The 19,390-nt window shown below is 42.5% G+C and overlaps 1 protein-coding gene across 1 annotated transcript in view; it reads left to right on the plus strand.

The window, feature by feature from the left end:
- The first annotated feature begins 428 nt into the window (after positions 1 to 428).
- LOC126095633 (A disintegrin and metalloproteinase with thrombospondin motifs 12-like) overlaps positions 429 to 19,390 on the plus strand; it is a 318,265-nt gene continuing 299,303 nt past the window's right edge. Inside the window, exon 1 of the mRNA XM_049910397.1 lies at positions 429 to 530. Coding sequence (XP_049766354.1) covers positions 429 to 530 — 102 coding nt within the window. The remainder of the gene's footprint in view (positions 531 to 19,390) is intronic.

The following is a 19,390-nucleotide window of genomic DNA, read 5'->3' on the forward strand; positions in this document are numbered from 1 at the left end:
GATAAACCACAATCGCGATAGGCTACAATCCGACCTTTATCAGAGTCGGAAACGTGATGGTACGCATTTCTCCTCCTTACACGAGGCATCACAACAACGTTTCACCAGGCAACGCCTGTCTACTGCTGTTTGTGTATGAGAAATTGGTTGGAAACGTTCCTCGTGTCAGCACGTTGTAGGTGTCGCCACCGGCGCCAGCCTTGTGTGAATGCTCTGAAAAGCTAATCATTTGCTTATCACAGCATGTTCTTCCTGTCGGTTAAATTTCGCGTCTGTAGCACGTCATCTTCGTGAGGTAGCAATTTTAATGGCCAGTAGGGTATTTTTTCATCACACTCCGCGAACTTAGGATGTTCGAGCGTCCTACAGTGTATACAGCCCGCACTGCAGCATTCGGAACACCGTCAGTGTAATTGTAACCACCCAGGATGTTGGGCACCAGACTTGTTTTGGTGGACACAGAGATAAGGGAACTGCAGGACGTAGTGCAGCGCTGGATCCCCCAGTGGCGTGGCGCGCTCGGCCTGGAGGTCAGTGTCTGCAGCGCTGGCGCGGGGCCAGCCGGCGCTCGTCGGCTCGCTGCCAGCGCGCTACACTTATAGCGCGCCACGCCGGCTTTTTTCACGGCAATATTTCGCTCGCGAGAAGCGGCTGCCGCCGGCCGCCTTCACCGTGACCCGCTTTGCTTGTCGGCGCTCAAGTTCCTCCGTGAGATGAGATGAGACGGCCCCCCTCCCTCCTTTGACAGAGCGGGCGAGAGCCAAGGCCCCGTAACGGCACATTGAGCTCCGGAGCCGGCCTTCCAGCCGACGATAACGCCTCGATACCCGCCCGCTTGCGTTACCTCGCGCACACGAAAAATTGCCGGTGTAAGGTCGAGCGAGAACCCGAGTTCTCCGAAACAAACTTCCTCATCACAGCTGCCGAGCAGCAGTTTTAGTCCGAAGGGAAACCCATGATCGGTAAGCTTTTCGACACTGAATTCTCCTTTGGTGCCCACAAGAACTTGACAGTAACAACAACAAAGAAAAAACGCAATACACTTTAATTGAGACACAGGATTCGTTCTTAACATAGACAAATGTAATGTATTGCGAATACATAGAAAGAAGGATCCTTAATTGTATGATTGTATGATAGCGGAACAAAAACTGGTAGCAGTTACTTCTGTAAAATATCTGGGAGTATGCGTACGGAACGATTTGAAGTGGAATGATCATACAAAATTAATTGTTGGTCAGGCGGGTGCCAGGTTGAGATTCATTGGGAGAGTCCTTAGAAAAGGTAGTCTGTCAACAAAGGAGGTGGCTTACAAAACACTCGTTCGACATACACTTGAGTATTCTCATCAGTGTGGGATCCGTACCAGGTCGGGTTGACAGAGGAGATAGAGAAAATCCAAAGAAGAGCGGCACGTTTCGTCACAGGGTTATTTGGTAAGCGTGATAGCGTTACGGAGATGTTTAGCAAACTCAAGTGGCAGACTCTGCAAGAGAGGCACTCTGCGTGCTGTCCAGGTTTCGATAGGGTGAGTTTTTGGATGACATATCGAATGTACTGCTACCCCCTACTTATACCTCCCGAGGAGATCACGAATGTAAAATTAGAGAGATTCGAGCGCGCATGGAGTCTTTTCGGCAGTCGTTCTTCCCGCGAACCATTCGCGACTGGAACAGAAAAGGGAGGTAATGACAGTGGCACGTAAAGAGCCCTCCACCACAAACCGGTGGGTGGGTTGCGGAGTATAAATGTAGATGTAGATGGCACGGACAATTGAAAAAGTTTTTTTCCAGCCCTTCATCCTCACTGTTGAAGGAAGGGATTGGGCTGTTGAGGGAGCTTCTTTCAGCCATAGCTTTGATCATTCTTCTTCTGGACCAGTTATTTATAGATGAGAAGAATTGAGGAGTTTGAATTTATTGAATTTGTTTTTGGTTTTGAGAGGTAAATTCTATCAATGACTTTTTCCTTACAGATCGGGGAACCACTCTAAAGCCTTACCGGAGATTATGTATTACGCACTAAGTTATTTTCCTAGTTCTTCTTTCTCGCCTTTCTTGTAAGATACTAGCTGGCAAACGCGGAATTGCCAGGTAGTCATTTTTCCAATTCTTTATGAGAAACGGAAGCAAAAACTGTGTTTGTAGTGTAATAACGAAAACATTTCATTTCCAAGCGTTCGTGAAAACATCTTTGAAATTATGAATCAGTTGTGCAAAGAAATTTGCGTGATTTACAAATGAATAAGTAAAACTGCTTCGCGTGTCAGCAACTCGATTTTGTAAACTTCCCTATAGCTGATAGCTGTACAGACGGCTATTATTTTCGCCTACAGCCGCTTGGGCTTCGCAGCTGTTAAATGCGCTGCCAGGTGTCAAGGATTTCCTTTAGTTGACTCGACTGGAGGACTCTGTTAGTAGTAAAGAATACATGCATTAAAATTTCATACACGATCCGGTATTTTTCTACGCATTTCAATGTCTATGACGTAATATCTCTTGGACCCTGTATCGTACACTGTTATATTTGAATAGGTACATTCACCGGCATACGTGGGTACTCTCTGCGAAATATTTTACGAATAGAGTTCGTAGCAAAGAAGTTTTTCACGAATCTCAGTGCTTATGACGTAATATCACCACATCTTTGTGTAATACAGAGGTATAATTACGTAGATACATTCAGCGGCATATGTGGATACTTCCTGAAAAATGTGTTGCGAATAGAGCTAGTACAAAAGAAGCAGCAAAATTTAAACGTCATGCACAGTGCGGCACTTTTTAACGCATCTTATTGCTATATCATTTCTCCTCAACTACTACTGGAAGGTACTTCTTACAACCCCTCCCCCCCCCCCCCCCCCCCGATGCCCCAGCGATTGTTGCCTGACAGTAGCGGATATGTGTACTATGTTTAGTTGAAATCGGTCCAGTAGTTTAGGAGGAGATGTGGAATACACACACACACACACACACACACACACACACACACACACACACATACATACATACATACACACACACACACACACACACACACACACACACACACACACGTATGGGTTGTTGATGGTGCTGGCCAGACCATTTTCGGTTCTAATTCGTTTTAGTCTTCGTTTATTTTCTCTACGCAATGGACTATTGCATGAGACAGGTAACTGTAGTGGCAATTTGGAAAAGTGAAAATCATGATTTTTATCTTTAAATGGGACCGCCGTCCATGTATAGGTAGTTAACCTCCGCAGACTTATTTCATTAGTAAGCTCGATGAGTTAATATTTGGCGCCTCTGTGTACTGGATCTTATACCTGTTATTAGGAATTTCCTTATTGTGCTAAACAATTTTTTTTGGGGGGGAGGGGGTGGTGGGAGGGGTTAGCCAAGCTTACAAGTCCTGCATATTCGATAATTAGTTTAAAGGAGTTTTTTTACTTATGAATTAATGTTTCGCTGAAGCGCTGTTAGTACATCCGATAATCTTTTTTAAAAGTCCGTGTCTTCGTCTAGCTTTTTGTGTTATGTGTCTCACGTGAGCTTTCCAAGAAAATATAATGTCCATAGATATATAGCTTTAGTTTTGATATCACTTCTTGTCCTAATAACTGTAACTTTACGTATTATAGCGTTTGCTTTTTGCTTCTTGTACAACTTTTATGTCCTAGCTGCCACACTACGACAAACGCCTTTTCTAAATCTAAATATAGAGCTCATGAGAAGTCTCTGATGTGTATTCAGTGTGTATTGGAGTAGGTACGGCACTATACATTGTGATGGGAACAAAGGTGCTGCAAGTGGTTAGCACACTGGACTCGCATTCGGGAGGACGACGGTTCAATCCCGCGTCCAGCCATCCTGATTTAGGTTTTCCGTGATTTCCCTAAATCGCTCCAGGCAAGTGCCGGGATGATTCCTTTGAAAAGGGCACCGCCGACCTCCTTCCCCATCCTTCCCTAATCCGATGAGACCGGTGACCTCGCTGTTTGGTCTCTTCCCCCAAACGACCAAACCCAACCCCAAAGGTGCTGCAAGCATCAGTTAATCATTGGCGCAAATGTAATTTCCGACTGCAGTGGATACTACTGCTTCGAAATATTCTTGGGTCGTTCAAGAATGATTGGGACTACAATTTTCTTGAGTTCACAGAAACAATTTGCTGAATAAACAAATACAAATTATATAACAGGTATTCCCCGCCAGTGACTGTAGACTTCTGCCATTGTCCTGGTAGCTTCCATACCTGTATTTCTTTGCGAGTCTCCCGGCAACAAACTGAACAACTCCACGACGTTCGTCATCGATGGTGAACTTCTTGCCCCTCATGACCTCCTTCAGTGCGTCAAATAGCGCTTAAGCGCTATGAGCCAGATCCGGCGAATATGGAGGATCAAATGGTTCAAATGGCTCTGAACACTATGGGACTTAACATCTGAGGTCATCAGTCCCCTAGAACTTAGAACTACTTAAACCTAACTAACCTAAGGACATCACACATATCCATGCCCGAGGCAGGATTCGAACCTGCGATCGTAGCGGTCGCGCGGTTCCAGATTGAAACGCCTAGAACAGCTCGGCCACAGCGGCCGGCCGAATAAGCATTAGTTTCTGCACGAATATTCCCAGCCGTGACTTTTTAGGACGAGAGCTCCCATTTTGCTTCCTACGGAGACTGCCATATCTTCTCTGGAATCTCTTGGAAGAACCGTGACTCGTCTATGGTAACCAGACGGTTAAAGAATCCCACTAAGTCTGCACTGTTCTGTTGCACCAACTCTTGGCTTATCTCCACAGGGTTCTGTATGTGCGCTGTGGTGAGGAAATGGGAAAGCCATTGCGTTCACATCTTCTTCTTGAAACCTCACAGATGGTGTGGAGGGTTCCGCGTGAACGATTGTCTGTTCAAGTTCATCAAATGTGATTCACCTTTGCCCCATGGGCGTTGTTTGTTTTGTGTGCAATTGCTGAACCCCAAGTGCTTCAGCGTTATGCAGCACCCTGCCGTATCTGAAATGTGATACCCAATGAAACACGGATCTGTGACTCGGTGGTGTTTCCCTATTGCCAATACTTGAACTACTTTGGTGTCTTATCAAGATGTGACGAATATTCCTGCCGTTTCTTTTACGTAGTCTGAAGTTAGTTTTAACCACATCTGACACATCGTTAATATGCAACATGAACAACAAGAGTCACAACACAGTTGCCCGGGGCATCTCCGCAGTTACTCCTATATCTGTCGATGACTCTCTATCCAACATAACACGCTGCGTTGTCTCTACTAGGAAATCCTCAATACGGTCACTAATTTAGTCTTATAACCCAAATAACAATACTTTTGGTCAGGAAACTTGTTGGTTTGGTACCGAATCAAAAGCTTATCGGAAGTCAGAAATACTGCATCCGCCTAACTGTCTTGATCCATGGATTCCAGGATTTCATGTGGGGAAAGTGCAAGCTGAGATTCTCATGATCGATGTTTTCGGAATCTATGTGTTCAATATACATTATTAAGTTACTTTTTCGACAGTTAGTTTCTTTCATGGCGAAGACAATGGTGGATCCGTGGATTGTCAAAGATAATTAACGCGACAAGTGCACAAAGAACAGTTAATGCATCAAGGAAGTGTTACTTCTTTTCTTGCTAAGCTTACCGATCGCGGAATAAATGAGACAGGTATTAGTATATAATTTCGCCTCCGTAGAGGGTTGGTGAGACACACGTACAGAAGGTAAGTGTAAGGTTAGGATATAGCATCAATGATCATTTATTAATACAGGAATGTTGCAGAAACCACGCGTGAAATACAGTTCAGTACCACCAACTTGTTTAATGTGGCTAAAATGAATTTAAACGTTCACGAAGTAAAAACTGAGCTGTAAAATGAGACCTGAAACCTTAATAAGACAACAATTATGTTAAGTACGTGCATCTACCATTCATAAGGCGTTAGCATTTATAAATGACAGTGTAGTCGAAGATAGACTCCATGTAAGAAATAAAAGTTTCAAATTGCAAAACATAGAACATTCATACACCAAGAACCAAAAGTTAATCGTCCGAGTAGTATTTATTTTGCTAACATAGAGACTATTGCTACATAATGAAACATAATAAGCGTTCACTTGTGTAGGCATGAAACCAAGTATTTTATAAATTGGCCTGAACAAATAATGTCAATTCTGTATAATTTTATTTCTTTCAAGTACGTATTTCTAAACAGTTGTTGCATTAATCTAAAATCTTACAGATTTAACGAAGAATTATAAATAATGGAACAACGTTGCTAGGAACTACTGTAGCTTATGTCACTAATTTTTTTTCTTAGTTTGTGCTTTTTTTAACGAATTTCTGACTACTCAGTATCTAATAATGAATAAGTTAAGAAACAGAAATAGAATTAAATAACTCGGCTAACTTGTCATATTAAGATCGCTGGTAATCCGATTGCCAATTTGCACAAGTGTTTGCAAAAGGCACCGCTGTCTACGGTTAAGCAGAGTTGTTCGGAACATTAGGACAGGAACAATGCGTCATTCAATTTGCGACTGGAACACATCTGAGGCCAGCCGATAGAGATGGTATCAGCTCTGCCTATATTGGAAGTCGAGAAAGCGCTGCATCAGTAACTTTATATGATCTGCACGACGAACTCATCAAAAGTAATTTCTAGTACAGCCCCGTTAGAATCCCTTCACCGAGCCACTGGTACCTAAGGCAGAGTCTGATCAGAAGCATTTGTACACTGTACTGGGATTGAATTGCATCATACTGTTGTGCTCAGGGAAGCATGAAATCTGTGCTCTGAATATTCCCCAGAAAAAAATACGCAATTTTTTTTCCTGGGTGCTCAAATTCCGAATTACTTTAGAGTGAGAAATCACTTACTGAGAGTCGTGATATCTCTGGAATACGTCAGAATTTGAGATTAAAGAGGAGAAAAATGTAGGCATTGTACTCTTTATTTTCTGCAAAAAAGACATCGATGCAACACTGTTGTCAGGTGCATTATGTCACTTTAGTGCTTCACTGTTAAAGTGCTAATATATGAAACGCACACTCCGCTGCAGAGTGAAAATCTCATTCTGGAAACATCCCCCAGGCTGTGGCTAAGCCATGTCTCCGCAATATCCTTTCTTTCAGGAGTGCTAGTTCTGCAAGGTTCGCAGGAGAGCTTCTGTAAAGTTTGGAAGGTAGGAGACGAGATTCTGGCAGAAGTAAAGCTGTGAGGACCGGGCGTGAGTCGTGCTTCGGTAGCTCAGATGGTAGAGCACTTGCCCGCGAAAGGCAAAGGTCCCGAGTTCGAGTCTCGGTCGGGCACACAGTTTTAATCTGACATTTTCAGTACTGCATTAAAATAAATTTGTACCATCACCAACAACATTCATTATCATTGTGATATTGTCTGAAGAAGGAGGTGTTAAAGCAGCACTGGCACCTCTCAACAAAACCACAGAAGAGTATAGTCGCTGCATGCCGCATCGATGAATGAGAAGTGCCGACTTAGCGACGCCTCCTAGAGCTTCGCTACGCCACCGCAATCGATTGTCTAGTTAATGCTCAGCGGAGGAACGGTAACGCCAGTTCGCAATCACCGATCACGACGAAGCATTGTCTTAGATAGGCCGCCAGTGTATTTTATTTCTTAGCAGACAATTAGGCGGACATTATGTCAAATATTCTTCAAGTGATTAGTCTTGTAAATTTGTCTGTTAATATCCATGGAAAGTTGTAAATACTGAGAACGTTCCTGTGGAAACAGATTGTACGAAGCTAAGTAAGTCTTCACACCTATACTGTAATAAAGTGAACTAACATTTTATGTGTTATAGGTCCACTCAGTCTCCTTGTGGAGCTATTGTAGCAAAGAGTGTATTTTTATCCGGCACAACAATCACTATGACAATAATCATAAGCCTCTCGACATCCACTGCTGGAACAATATTGAATATTCAGGTATACGCATCTACGCTGTGATATTTCTAATGTCAACAACCCACCTTCCACAAGTCGTCACGTAAGTCATTCCCTCCTTGAAGGGATCAAGAAAAAAACATTCTTGGTCCACCTATCCAAATTTCATTTTCATCACAGTCATAGTGAACTCTTCCATGCTAATCTGCTCCCTGATCCGTTTATTTGATACCCGACTCTGCTAGTACAAAAATGCATTATCCATTGATTGTTGAAAACTCTGTGTTTTTGAACGGTTTTCACATTAAAAATCTGTCTCACAGCCCTCAGTTAAAACTGGCAACGCACAATGATTGTAAACTTTTCTGTTCAGAACTGTTGGAACACTGACATCACCTGACGCCTTGTATAATTAGCTTGCATTATTATTGGCACGTCATTTTTTCATGAGTAACTGTCTGTGTTTCTGATTCATCTATTGGACTCTGCAAAGTGATTCAGCTGTCCCTACCAATCTGTTTTATGCAACCCGCAGCAACTTCGTGTGAGATTTTTATATATTCTCACTCGCTACACTCAAACTATTAGTCCTGCAGAAAAAAATGAACGGGTCTTTTTGTAGGAAATTTAATGTAGTTAAATTTTTGTGTTGGGATACGTTTTCGCTGGAGCCCACAGTTCTCGCGCTATTCAAGAAAAACACGTTTGAAGATCTCTTTTATACGTTTTTTCTTGAGAATTCGAAGACTACGGCCTCTAGCGAGAACGTATCCCAGTACAAAATTTAACTACCTTAAATTTCCTGCGAAATTTTCTCTGCAGGTAAACGTCGGTTCTATTCTGTCATAATTAAGCAGGCTAATGCTGAAAATGTTTTTATTCAAATTGACGCTAGCCGTTGAAGCTTGCGAATTTAAATAAATAAGAAAATTTAAAACAGGAGGAAGGTCCGAACGATTGAGAAAATTCTTTTTAATAGCAACCAATACAATACCGAAAAATGTCGTATTAATAGTGAAAGTGGAAAAAAAATTATTGCTGGAAATGAATGAGAACTTCTTGATGCCACTTTATTTCAGGAGCGGATGAATCCACTCTTTGCCGCCGCCCCCCCCCCCCCCCCCCCCCCCCCCCCAACCTTCCTTGCAGACGCCATGACCTCAAGACAGACCGACTAGAACTCCCTTGGGGTCCTGTTGAAACCGCCAATTCCCAGAGGAATACGCAGCGCTTCCTCTCCTGATAGGACACCGAAGTGTTCCTCCTCATATTTCCCTATTGAGTTCGTCAATGGCAGTGATGCTTTCAGAGATCGATTTCTCGGTACGGAAACATCGTTGCGGAATGTCTGCGGTTTAACATACGCTTAAGCAGGTGCAGTTTTGAAAGTTGTGACTGTGACAGACAACTTACCATATGTTTCGTTTATGTTCTCATTTGCAAACCCTGGAGCCGAGTTGGCAATTTACGCACCGTTTGGACATAGGTTTCGCGACCGTTATTGTCAGTGAGCTTTGTTTCACAAGTTCTCATTTTTGATCTGACGCCTGCAGCGGCGGAAACGTCGTAATAAATCAGTATAAAGGACTAATACAAATTCGTTTTTAAGCTTTCCGAAGTATTAGATGTACAAATACGATTGATGCATGAATAGTACCGTTAACTCATTAAGTTTGCATTTTGCGCTCTACAAATGTTTTGTAAGAGCCACTCCGGTCACACGACACACGTACAAGCCGTAGTCAAATTATATAGCAACATTCTGCCCATGTTCATGACAACAGCATTGATACGTTCTCCCAGCTATACCTGTGTCCTTGGTAGTGGGCATACGTAAACAAGGTCCTTAAAGAAACCCCTAAAGGAAAACGTCAAACGTCGCAAGCTCAGGCGACCGGGGGGGGGGGGGGGGAGGGGGGGGGGCATTCAGGGATGCGGAAGTTCGCCGTTTACGCAGCGACGAGCATCGGTACTCCAACGAGGGGGTACCCCGTCTTGTTGGGAAACGGATTTATCGGAATCAGCAATCAATTGTGGAAACAACCAAACTGCAACATGTAACGGTAGGAGATAGGAGATATCCATCACAGTCTACTCACAGGACAAAAACAGTCATAATGCTTCGTCTGTGACATTGTGCATGGAACATTAACCTACGGCAAATTTCGTTCACGCGCCTCAATTTAATGATGATGTTCAGTGCTCGACACCTTCACTTTGTAGCGATTAACATTTGCAGATAAACGGGAGGTGAATATCACCTTGGAGGCAAAATGTTCGTCTTCAAGTCTTTCCTGCACCGTTATCCAAAATTGCAGGCGCTGGCCATAATCTGCCGGTTTTAATTGTTGCACGAGCTGCAGACGGTACGGTTTGAAATACAACCGCCGTCTCAAGATCTTCCACACATTTTGCTGCTGTATTCAGCCTTCGTGGCTTGCGCGGACCGTTGTTTTTCCTTTTTATCTACTGCGTACGAAACTTTCCGTCACACTCTCCACTCTTGCTTCTGGCGCGCTTCGTCGACAGGTATTTTTCTGTTTACAGAGACAAACAGTGCCCTAAACTGTCGACACCAATGCACCATGCTCTGTTTACATGGCGGTTCTTATCCATAATTCCTTCCGAATGCACGCTGCACTGTTCTAACAGATAAACATGACCCGTATTCCAACACGCAAAAACTCTTTTTTTCGCCGTTTTGTCAAGGCACTGCACTCATAAAGCCAACAGAAGGGCACGATGCAAATTCGGTGAGTTTACAGTTCCCTTCATGCATCAGTCGTATTTACATATCTAATACACAGAAAAATATAGATCTTAGGAAACGAGTGAGTCGTTTGTAGTAGCCCTGTATGTTGAGTAACCTAGATGGCTTTTTATGAAAAATAGTAATTTTAGATTTGTTCAAAATAATAGAACAGTTACCGACATTATTTTTCTAATAATCACTTATTCGAGTATAACCTGTTTTTACAAAAAATTTGCTCGAGGGGATTCAAGTGAACGGTCATTCTGTATCAGCCTTATTGCAGACATTCTCACAATGATTTCAGCTTGGACAGAGAATCTGAGGACAGAGGAATAGATGTAAAATCAGATGATCGAGCTTTCTGACATCCGTGGTTATGTGGGAAGATGTAAATCAGAAGCCATCGGGAATCCGTTTTCCTTGCGGTAGCCGCCAGTGACCACAGGGATACTCGGCTTTCACTGCACAGAAAGCCGGTTGAAATGGAGCGATTACGGGTCTCCAGTGACTGTACGCAGCCGTTAGGCAAATGGCAGGGAGATCACATCCACCCATCTTCGTCGATAATATGCCGCTATCTGACACGTAAAGAATGGTTTCTGATCATGATACAATCGCTAACACCCTAACATTGGTGAAAGACACCTTAAATTGTTGGACGCGAACAACTACACTATAAATTTAATTTTTAAATTTAAAATCACTTATCCTGTTGCCAGTTAGCAAACGGTCAAGGAAGAGTCAACCGAGTTATGATGCCGAGCTAGCAGCCACGAGCGGGTTTGGAGGATCGGAGCTATGGACCGCGATCTCCTTACGCAGAGGAAAAACATAATGAATTCTGAATATTACCTGAAGTCCTCGTAAAAGGTCTCCCGCTGGCCACAGTTAGCTACAGCTAGTCCTGAACCTACTTTTAGAGGCTGCCAACACTAAAGGTGTAAGGCCATCAGAAAGGCGCTTTTTATTATTGTCTCGCTTCTGACGAAGAGGAAAACCAGTTTGAACTGAAAACTGTTTACTGTTCTTTCCATCACTTCCATAAAGCTAATCTTCTCGTGAACTAGTCAGGCTGTCGACGTGTTGGTTTTCGGAACTGAAGTCCAGCAGCTCAGTACTCTAACACCATGAATCACATTGCTCTCAAATCTTGGCTAGCGCAGCGCAAACGTTACACCTAACGGCACCGATTTGTATTTTGGTAAGATTGTGAGATTCTTTTACATTGTAGTTTTATCTTTGTACTTACCAGCACAATGGAAGCCATTATTTCACGTGGAAAATGACAGACATGTTCTTCTATTATGGTGTGACAAATGGAAGCAACTATAGAGTCCGTGACCTGTAAATTTACATCAATATACATAGTCCGAAAGCCACAGTACGATGCGTGGCGCAGGGAACCCTGCACAACTGCTGGTCGTTTCCTGTTCCATTCGCAGAAAAAGAGGGAAAAACGACTGTCTATATGCCTGCGTACGTATCCTAATTACTTTACCTAATATTCATGGTCCTGCGAAATGTATTAGCAGCAGTATAATTGTTCTGCAGTCAGCTTCAAATGCCACTTCTCTAAATTTTCACTATTGCGTTCCTCCAAAAGAACGTCGTTCCATTTAAATTCTTGAAGCATCTTCATGACATCTACATCATAATCCGCAAGCCACCTATTGGTGTGTGGCAGAGGGTACTTTCGGTACTATTATCTGATCCCTCCAACCCTGTTCCACTCGCGAATAGTGCGTGGAAGAATGATTGTCGGTTAGCCTCTGTATTGGCTCTAATTTTTCGAATTTTCTCCTCGTGGTCAATACCGAGATGTTTGTGGGGGGGGGGGGGGGGAAGTAATATGTTGCCTGACTCCTCCTGAGAAGTGCTGTCCAGAAATTTCAATAGTACATCTCTCCGTGGTGCACAACTCCTCTCTTGTAACGTCTGCCAGTCGAGTTTGTTTTGCATCTCCGTAACGCTCTCTCGCCAGCTAAACGATACCGTGACGAAACGCGCCGCTCTTCGTTGGATCTTCTCTATCTCCTCTATCAGTCCTACCTGATAGGGATCCCAGATAGATGAACAATACTCAAGAATCGGACGAACAAGCGCCTTATAAGCCACTTCTTTCGTGGATGAGTTACATTTCCTTAAGATTCTTCCGATGAATGTGAGTATTCTGTCTGCTTTTTCCACTACCTGTTTTATACGGTCATTCCACTAAAGTCTCTCTGGATAGTTACGCCTAGATATTTTAGCGCAGACGCTGTCTTCAGCTGTTTTTCATAAATAGTGTAGATGTACAGTAGTGGATTTCTTTTCCTATGTATGCGCAATATGTTACATTTATTTACATTAATGCTCAACTGCCAGAATCTGCAACATTCATCAATTCTCTGCAGGTCGTTCTGCAAATTCTTACCATCTTCTGGCGTTGCCACTTTGTTATAAACAACTGCATCGTCTGTGAATACCCTTAAAGAGCATCCGACGCTTTCTACTAGATCATATATATAGTGAACAGCAACGTTCTCACACTTCCCTGTGGTACTCCGCACATTACCTTGAGTGTTCTTCTAACCTATTGGTAACAAATCCAGCAGTCCTCCTCTAAATTGTTTCAATATCTTTCTGTAATCCGAGCTGGTGTGGATCCGAAACACTCAAGCAGTACTCAAAAACAGGTCACACGAATGTACTATATGCGGTCTCCTTTACAGATGAACCACACTTTTCTTAAATTCTCCCAATAAACTAAATTCGACCGTTAGCCTTTCCTACGACAATCCTCAAATGCTCTTTCGATTTCATATCGCTATGCAACGTTACGCCCAGATATTTAAATGACATGAGTTTTTCAACCAGAACACTACCAATGCTGTATCCGAACAATATGTTTTTTTTTCTCGTCAGCAATAAATTACATTTTTCTACAGTTAGATACGGCTGCCATTCACCACACCAACTAGAAATTTTGTCTACGTCATCTTGCGTCCTCCTACAGTCACCCATCTTCAACACCTTCCCGTACACCACAGCATCATGGGAAAACAACTGCAGACTGTTGCCCACCCTGCCCGCCAGATCATATATGTTCGGTATATAGAAAATAATAGCGATCCTGTCACTTCCCTGAGGCACTCTTGACGATAGCTTTTCATCTGATGAACACCTGCCGTCGAGGACAACATACTGGGTTCTATTACTTAAGAAGTCTTCCAGCCACTCATATACCTGGGAACCTATTCCGTGTGCTCTTACCTTCGTTAACAGTCTTCAGCTGGTTGCCGTGTCAAATGATTTCCGGAAATCTAGAAATGTGGAATCAGCTTCTTGCCTTTCATCCATAGCTAGCAGCGTATCATGTGAGGAAAGGGAAAGCTGTGTTCCACACCGTGCTAATTCAAAATGGTTCAAATGGCTCTGAGCACTATGGGACTTAACAGCTGTGGTCATCAGTCCCCTAGAACTTAGAACTACTTAAACCTAACTAACCTAAGGACATCACACACATCCATGCCCGAGGCAGGATTCGAATCTGCGACCGCAGCAGTTGCGCGGTTCCGGACTGCGCGTCTAGAATCGCGAGACCACCGCGGCCGGCCGTGCTAATTCGTGAAGTATTTCGGTGCCTGGGAATTTTATTATATTCGAGCTCAGAATATGTTCTAGAATTCTGTAGCATACCAGTGTTAAGGATACTGGTCTGTAATTTTGCGGGTTGAGAGTGGAGTTATCACCTGCACAATTATTTAACCTTTTTTTTCCCAGCGACTAGCAGACTCTGGCTCCATAGCTCCATTAGGATTAATGTAAGCGCTGCACTTACCCAGAACTGCGAACACGGCCTGCAGTAACCACACTAACAGATATTGACTGCATACTATATCCATGGACAAGAACGTAACAATGAATCTTCATTTCTTTACTGCATTCTGTAGGTCATTAGAACTACCAAAGAGCTTGCAGTAGAAGAGCTGTGTCTCATTGTAGCAAAGGTGAACAAGTGTTTATAACTCTTAAGGTAGGGATTTAAAGCATATATTTACTGGACTGTTTTTCCTGTTTTAGTTCGTAGTAAATCTCTTAAAAATATGGAATACTTTTTTGACACCACGTAAGGAAGAAGCGTAGCATAGTCCTCAAGCCGTCGGAACACAGACCGTGCTGTCGAATGTCAACGTTAACCGTGGAGAGTTCGACATGCTGTTGAACACTCAGGAACGATACGACTTGTGCATGCAGTAGTGTGCCTTAACGTGGTAGACGACATCGCAGCGCACTCCAGCGGCAGGTGCTAGCTGTATCTCGCTTACAAATCACACTGTTTACGAAATTTTCGGACTTAAAATTCCTACGTTACCTCTACTGAAACGCTAATTTCTTCCATTGTCCATATGCTAGTCATGTTGTTCTGTCTGTAGTATAGATAAATGAAAACTTCAATATCCATGGACATGTTATAAGGCAAAAAGTAAAGCACAATTTCAAGTCAATATGGACATCTTATAAAAGTTCCATGACAAATAGTGTTATACAAATTTACAGTACCTCTCCACATAAGATAAAAATTGTTTCATCATTCTCACTTATTAGTAAAATCCTAAGGTCATTCTTACTTGATCAATATTCCTATTCATCAGTAGAATCTTCACAACATGTAAAATACAGAATTTAAAATAAGAAGGTGCAAAATATTTTACTGCAAGTAGTTCAAGCTATCTTGTAGATCAAGCCAATCGAACAAACTCACTCCTCAGAAAAAGCACACTTATATTTGTGTAACATCCAATATTATAGACTATATTTCTATTAAATTAATAAGAAAGTAACAGAACATAGACGATATTGTCATTGAACTAATAAGAAATGTTGAGACCCTATTAAAAAACGCGAAGGCTAGTAAAAAAAAAGAAAAAAATTGGATGCAGGAAGACACGAACCAGAAACTCACTAGCCGATACCTAAGTTCTACGACTCTCATTGCACTACACCGACCATGACTTTTATGCGACTGTACTTTGCATCTTACTATCTCGTGAAAGCTTTAATTGTAGTTATATTAACTGAAAGCTTCAACGTAGATATGTTATTAATTGACATTTGATTATAACAAACTGCACTAAGAACATTGCATTTCTTGTGGATCCTGTGTGCCGTCGCCTTGGAATAGCATACTTTCATAATATACAATAATTCTTTAACCACCAACATAACGTTTCCCATCATTTTATTGCAATAATTGATATAATTAACGACGAGTTTTCGAGAGATTCTCAATTTTCTGACGCTTAGAAAACATATGGGCTTCAATTGAAAGCCAATCTGGCGTCTTGCGACCCTGCACTGAAGAGAGATGGTGTGCATGTGATGTAGGTACCGTTCTTTCATCACACCGGTCACGTCCAAACGCACGTTCGAAATATTTGATATGCTGGGCAATGCTCGGAAAGATTCCCCAACGTGCTTTTCCCACGCTGTGATATCAGAAACTCGGTGCCCTCAAAGCTCAGCGTTCGGGTGCACGGCCCGTGTGCCGACGGTTTTAGTGTGCGCTCCTCTCTGGAGTGCAGCTTTCATTATGTTGCGCCTGAATTGTAGGCCGCTCGGAGCTCTTCTTTGTAGGATGTGTCCCATAACTTCTGGAGGACGCAGCACGTCAATGTTTCTACCTAACTTTGGAAGTAAAAGCCTATTCAGGGCCTTTGTAATTTAGCACATGATGTTATCGTCCTGTAAGCTTTGCAACAAGAACTATGTTGAAAAAGGAAGAAATTGTAGTCGGTATGGATGACATAGGGCATCTAGTATTAAGAGTCAGGACTTCAAAGACATGTGGAAGACTTGAGCTTCTGAAAGACAGAAGGGAAAGATAACATTCCATTGAAATTTCCAAAATCATTGGGGGAACTGACAACAAAACGACTATTCAAGATAGTATGTAGAATCAACGAAACGCGACGTGCCAGGAGATTTACAAGAACTATGTTGAAAAAGGAAGAAATTGTAGTCGATATGGATGACATAGGGCATCTAGTATTAAGAGTCAGGATTTCAAAGACATGTGGAAGACCTGACCTTCTGAAAGACAGAAGGGATAGATAACATTCCACTGAAATTTCCAAAATCATTGGGGGAACTGACAACAAAACGACTATTCAAGATAGTGTGTAGAATCAACGAAACGCGACGTGCCATGAGATTTACAAGAACTATGTTGAAAAAGGAAGAAATTGTAGTCGATATGGATGACATAGGGCATCTAGTATTAAGAGTCAGGATTTCAAAGACATGTGGAAGACTTGAGCTTCTGAAAGACAGAAGGGATAGATAACATTCCATTGAAATTTCCAAAATCATTGGGGGAACTGACAACAAAACGACTATTCAAGATAGTGTGTAGAATCAACGAAACTGGCGACGTGCCATGAGACTTTCGGGAAAACATCATTCACACAATCATCTGTGGCAGCCTTACAGCACAGAGATACGCCGACGATATTCTACGCCCGTTTTGTTGCTCTTCACGGCAAGCCATCCTAGGCTTGCATTTCAGCAAGATACTGCCGGCCCGCACAGTGCGAGAGTTTTTATCGCTTGTCTTCGTGCTTCCCAAGCCCTAGTTTGGTCACGAAGGTCGCCGTTTCTTTCCCCAACTGCGAAGATTTGGAGCATTATGGATATAGCCCCTCAATAGCTCGAGATTTTCACGATCTAACGCGTCAATTGGACAGAATTTGACACAATAACCCTCAGGAGAACACCAATTACCTCAGTCAATCACTGCCAAGCCGAATAACAGCTTGCATATTGGCCAGAAGTGAACAAACTCGATATTTGAAAGACATCATGTTTACGCCAGTGACTGTTAAACTTTTTATTTCCACTACTACAATTTCGGCCTTAGGCCATTATCAAGTGCAGATGTTTTGGCTTTAAGCCATGTCTGTTTTATACAAGCTGACACATTTATATGTCGTTGACATTTGCTGTTATACACATTCGTAACGCTGCTAAGTAGTGCGAGCACACATGTCCATATACCGAAAACAGCACAGTCTGTACATACATATGTTCTTTCCACCATCACTAGTAACTTTTGCACTAAAAGTTACAGACTGTGCTGTTTTACGATATACGGACATGTGTGCTCGCACTGCTTAGCAGCGTTACGAATGTATATACCAGCAAATGGCAACCACATATAAATGTGTCAGCTTGTATAAATAAGAAATGGCTTAAAGGCAAAACATCTGCACTTGATAATGGCCTAAGGCCGAAACTGCAACAGTGAAAATAAAAAGTCACTGGCGTAAACATGATGTCTTTCAAGAAATTTCACATGACTGTGATTCCCAGTTATGAAAAGTTAATAAACTCGATACTGACTTGCTCAGTTTGTGAAGCCCTTACACTTGATTAAATCACCCAATTGTTCTGGGATTTAAATCATTTATTTGTCTGTACATGTATATAACGTGCACCCATTTTTGTCGTATTCAGATGACTGCGTAGTTTTTTTATTTTTTTATTTTATTTTTATTTCTCTTTAGAGTGTATTTTGCACACTTAAATGTGATATTGGTTAAGAGGTGTATATATAGCAAGTTATACTTTAATAAACATGTTAAAACGCTAAATAATTTTTAACACGGTAAATCTAACCAAAAGTTCCGCGTAAATGTGCCCTGGTCTCTCTATAACACACACATGCCGAATCGTCGTAGTGTTCATTCGGCTGCTGTGTGCAAGAGGAGGCGGAACAAGCTTCGCACAGCATGGGGGAAATTGCCGAAGACGACCGGGACTACCTCGCCTAATGACACAGCTGCCTGCTTGGCTTGCGTAGCCACGCGGAACTAACGCGTATGCGTATAAGCCCCGAAGATGCAGTGTGGGCAGACCTATGCTCTTCCTTTACGCCTCATGCTGCGTTGTAATGTAGCTAACAACCATGTTTCCTTAACTGCGTGGAAGGGAGCCAACGCACCTCTTGAGTCGTAATCGGCGAAGGTTCGCCCCATTTGAAAGCGGCTGACTGCAGAACCGCGCCTGGAAGTCACTTCGGATTTCATCCGAATTTATGATATATACAGTTATTGGCCAGAAATAACAGTGATAGAAGTGAGAGCTAAGCGTCTGAAGAAAATAGCATTTCTGTCACGGGTCGGGCGTGGACATCATCCATTTCTGTTTGCGTATGTTCCATGCAGTAGTTGGTGCAGCGAAAAGAGTACAGAACGGAAATCCGAAGGTTGTGGGGTCGGCTCCCTGTGCTGTAAGTTTTTTTTTTAGCTCTTCTATGTTTACGTTACAGACACTGCAAATAAACCGAAATACCGTTAAGTCTATTGTATTTATTAACATTTTCATAAAAATCATGAAAGGAAAAGCTGAAGGAAAATTTAGGATTGGGAATAAATATCCATGAAAGGATAATACGCCTTACACGAGAACTTCGTACATAAAATTAGATCCGTTTAATATTTTACAGTTCTTGATCTACAAGTGCTGGGGTGATGTTCATCGTAAATGCAGGGAAACCAGTAATTTTCCCAGCATCTTGCACATATCATGAAGGTGCATCTTTACAATTGCATACTTGAAAGTTTCTATAGAAAAGAAACTTGCATTACTAGACTGACAAGACATCCCGGACTTGTCGGGACAATCCCGATTTTCACATAAATGTCCTGCGGCCCGAGCAAACCTTTCGGTACACACAATTAATTGACCCGG

Source organism: Schistocerca cancellata, chromosome 8 (genome assembly GCF_023864275.1).
Source record: "Schistocerca cancellata isolate TAMUIC-IGC-003103 chromosome 8, iqSchCanc2.1, whole genome shotgun sequence".
In the NCBI taxonomy this organism is placed as follows: Eukaryota; Metazoa; Arthropoda; class Insecta; order Orthoptera; family Acrididae; genus Schistocerca; species Schistocerca cancellata.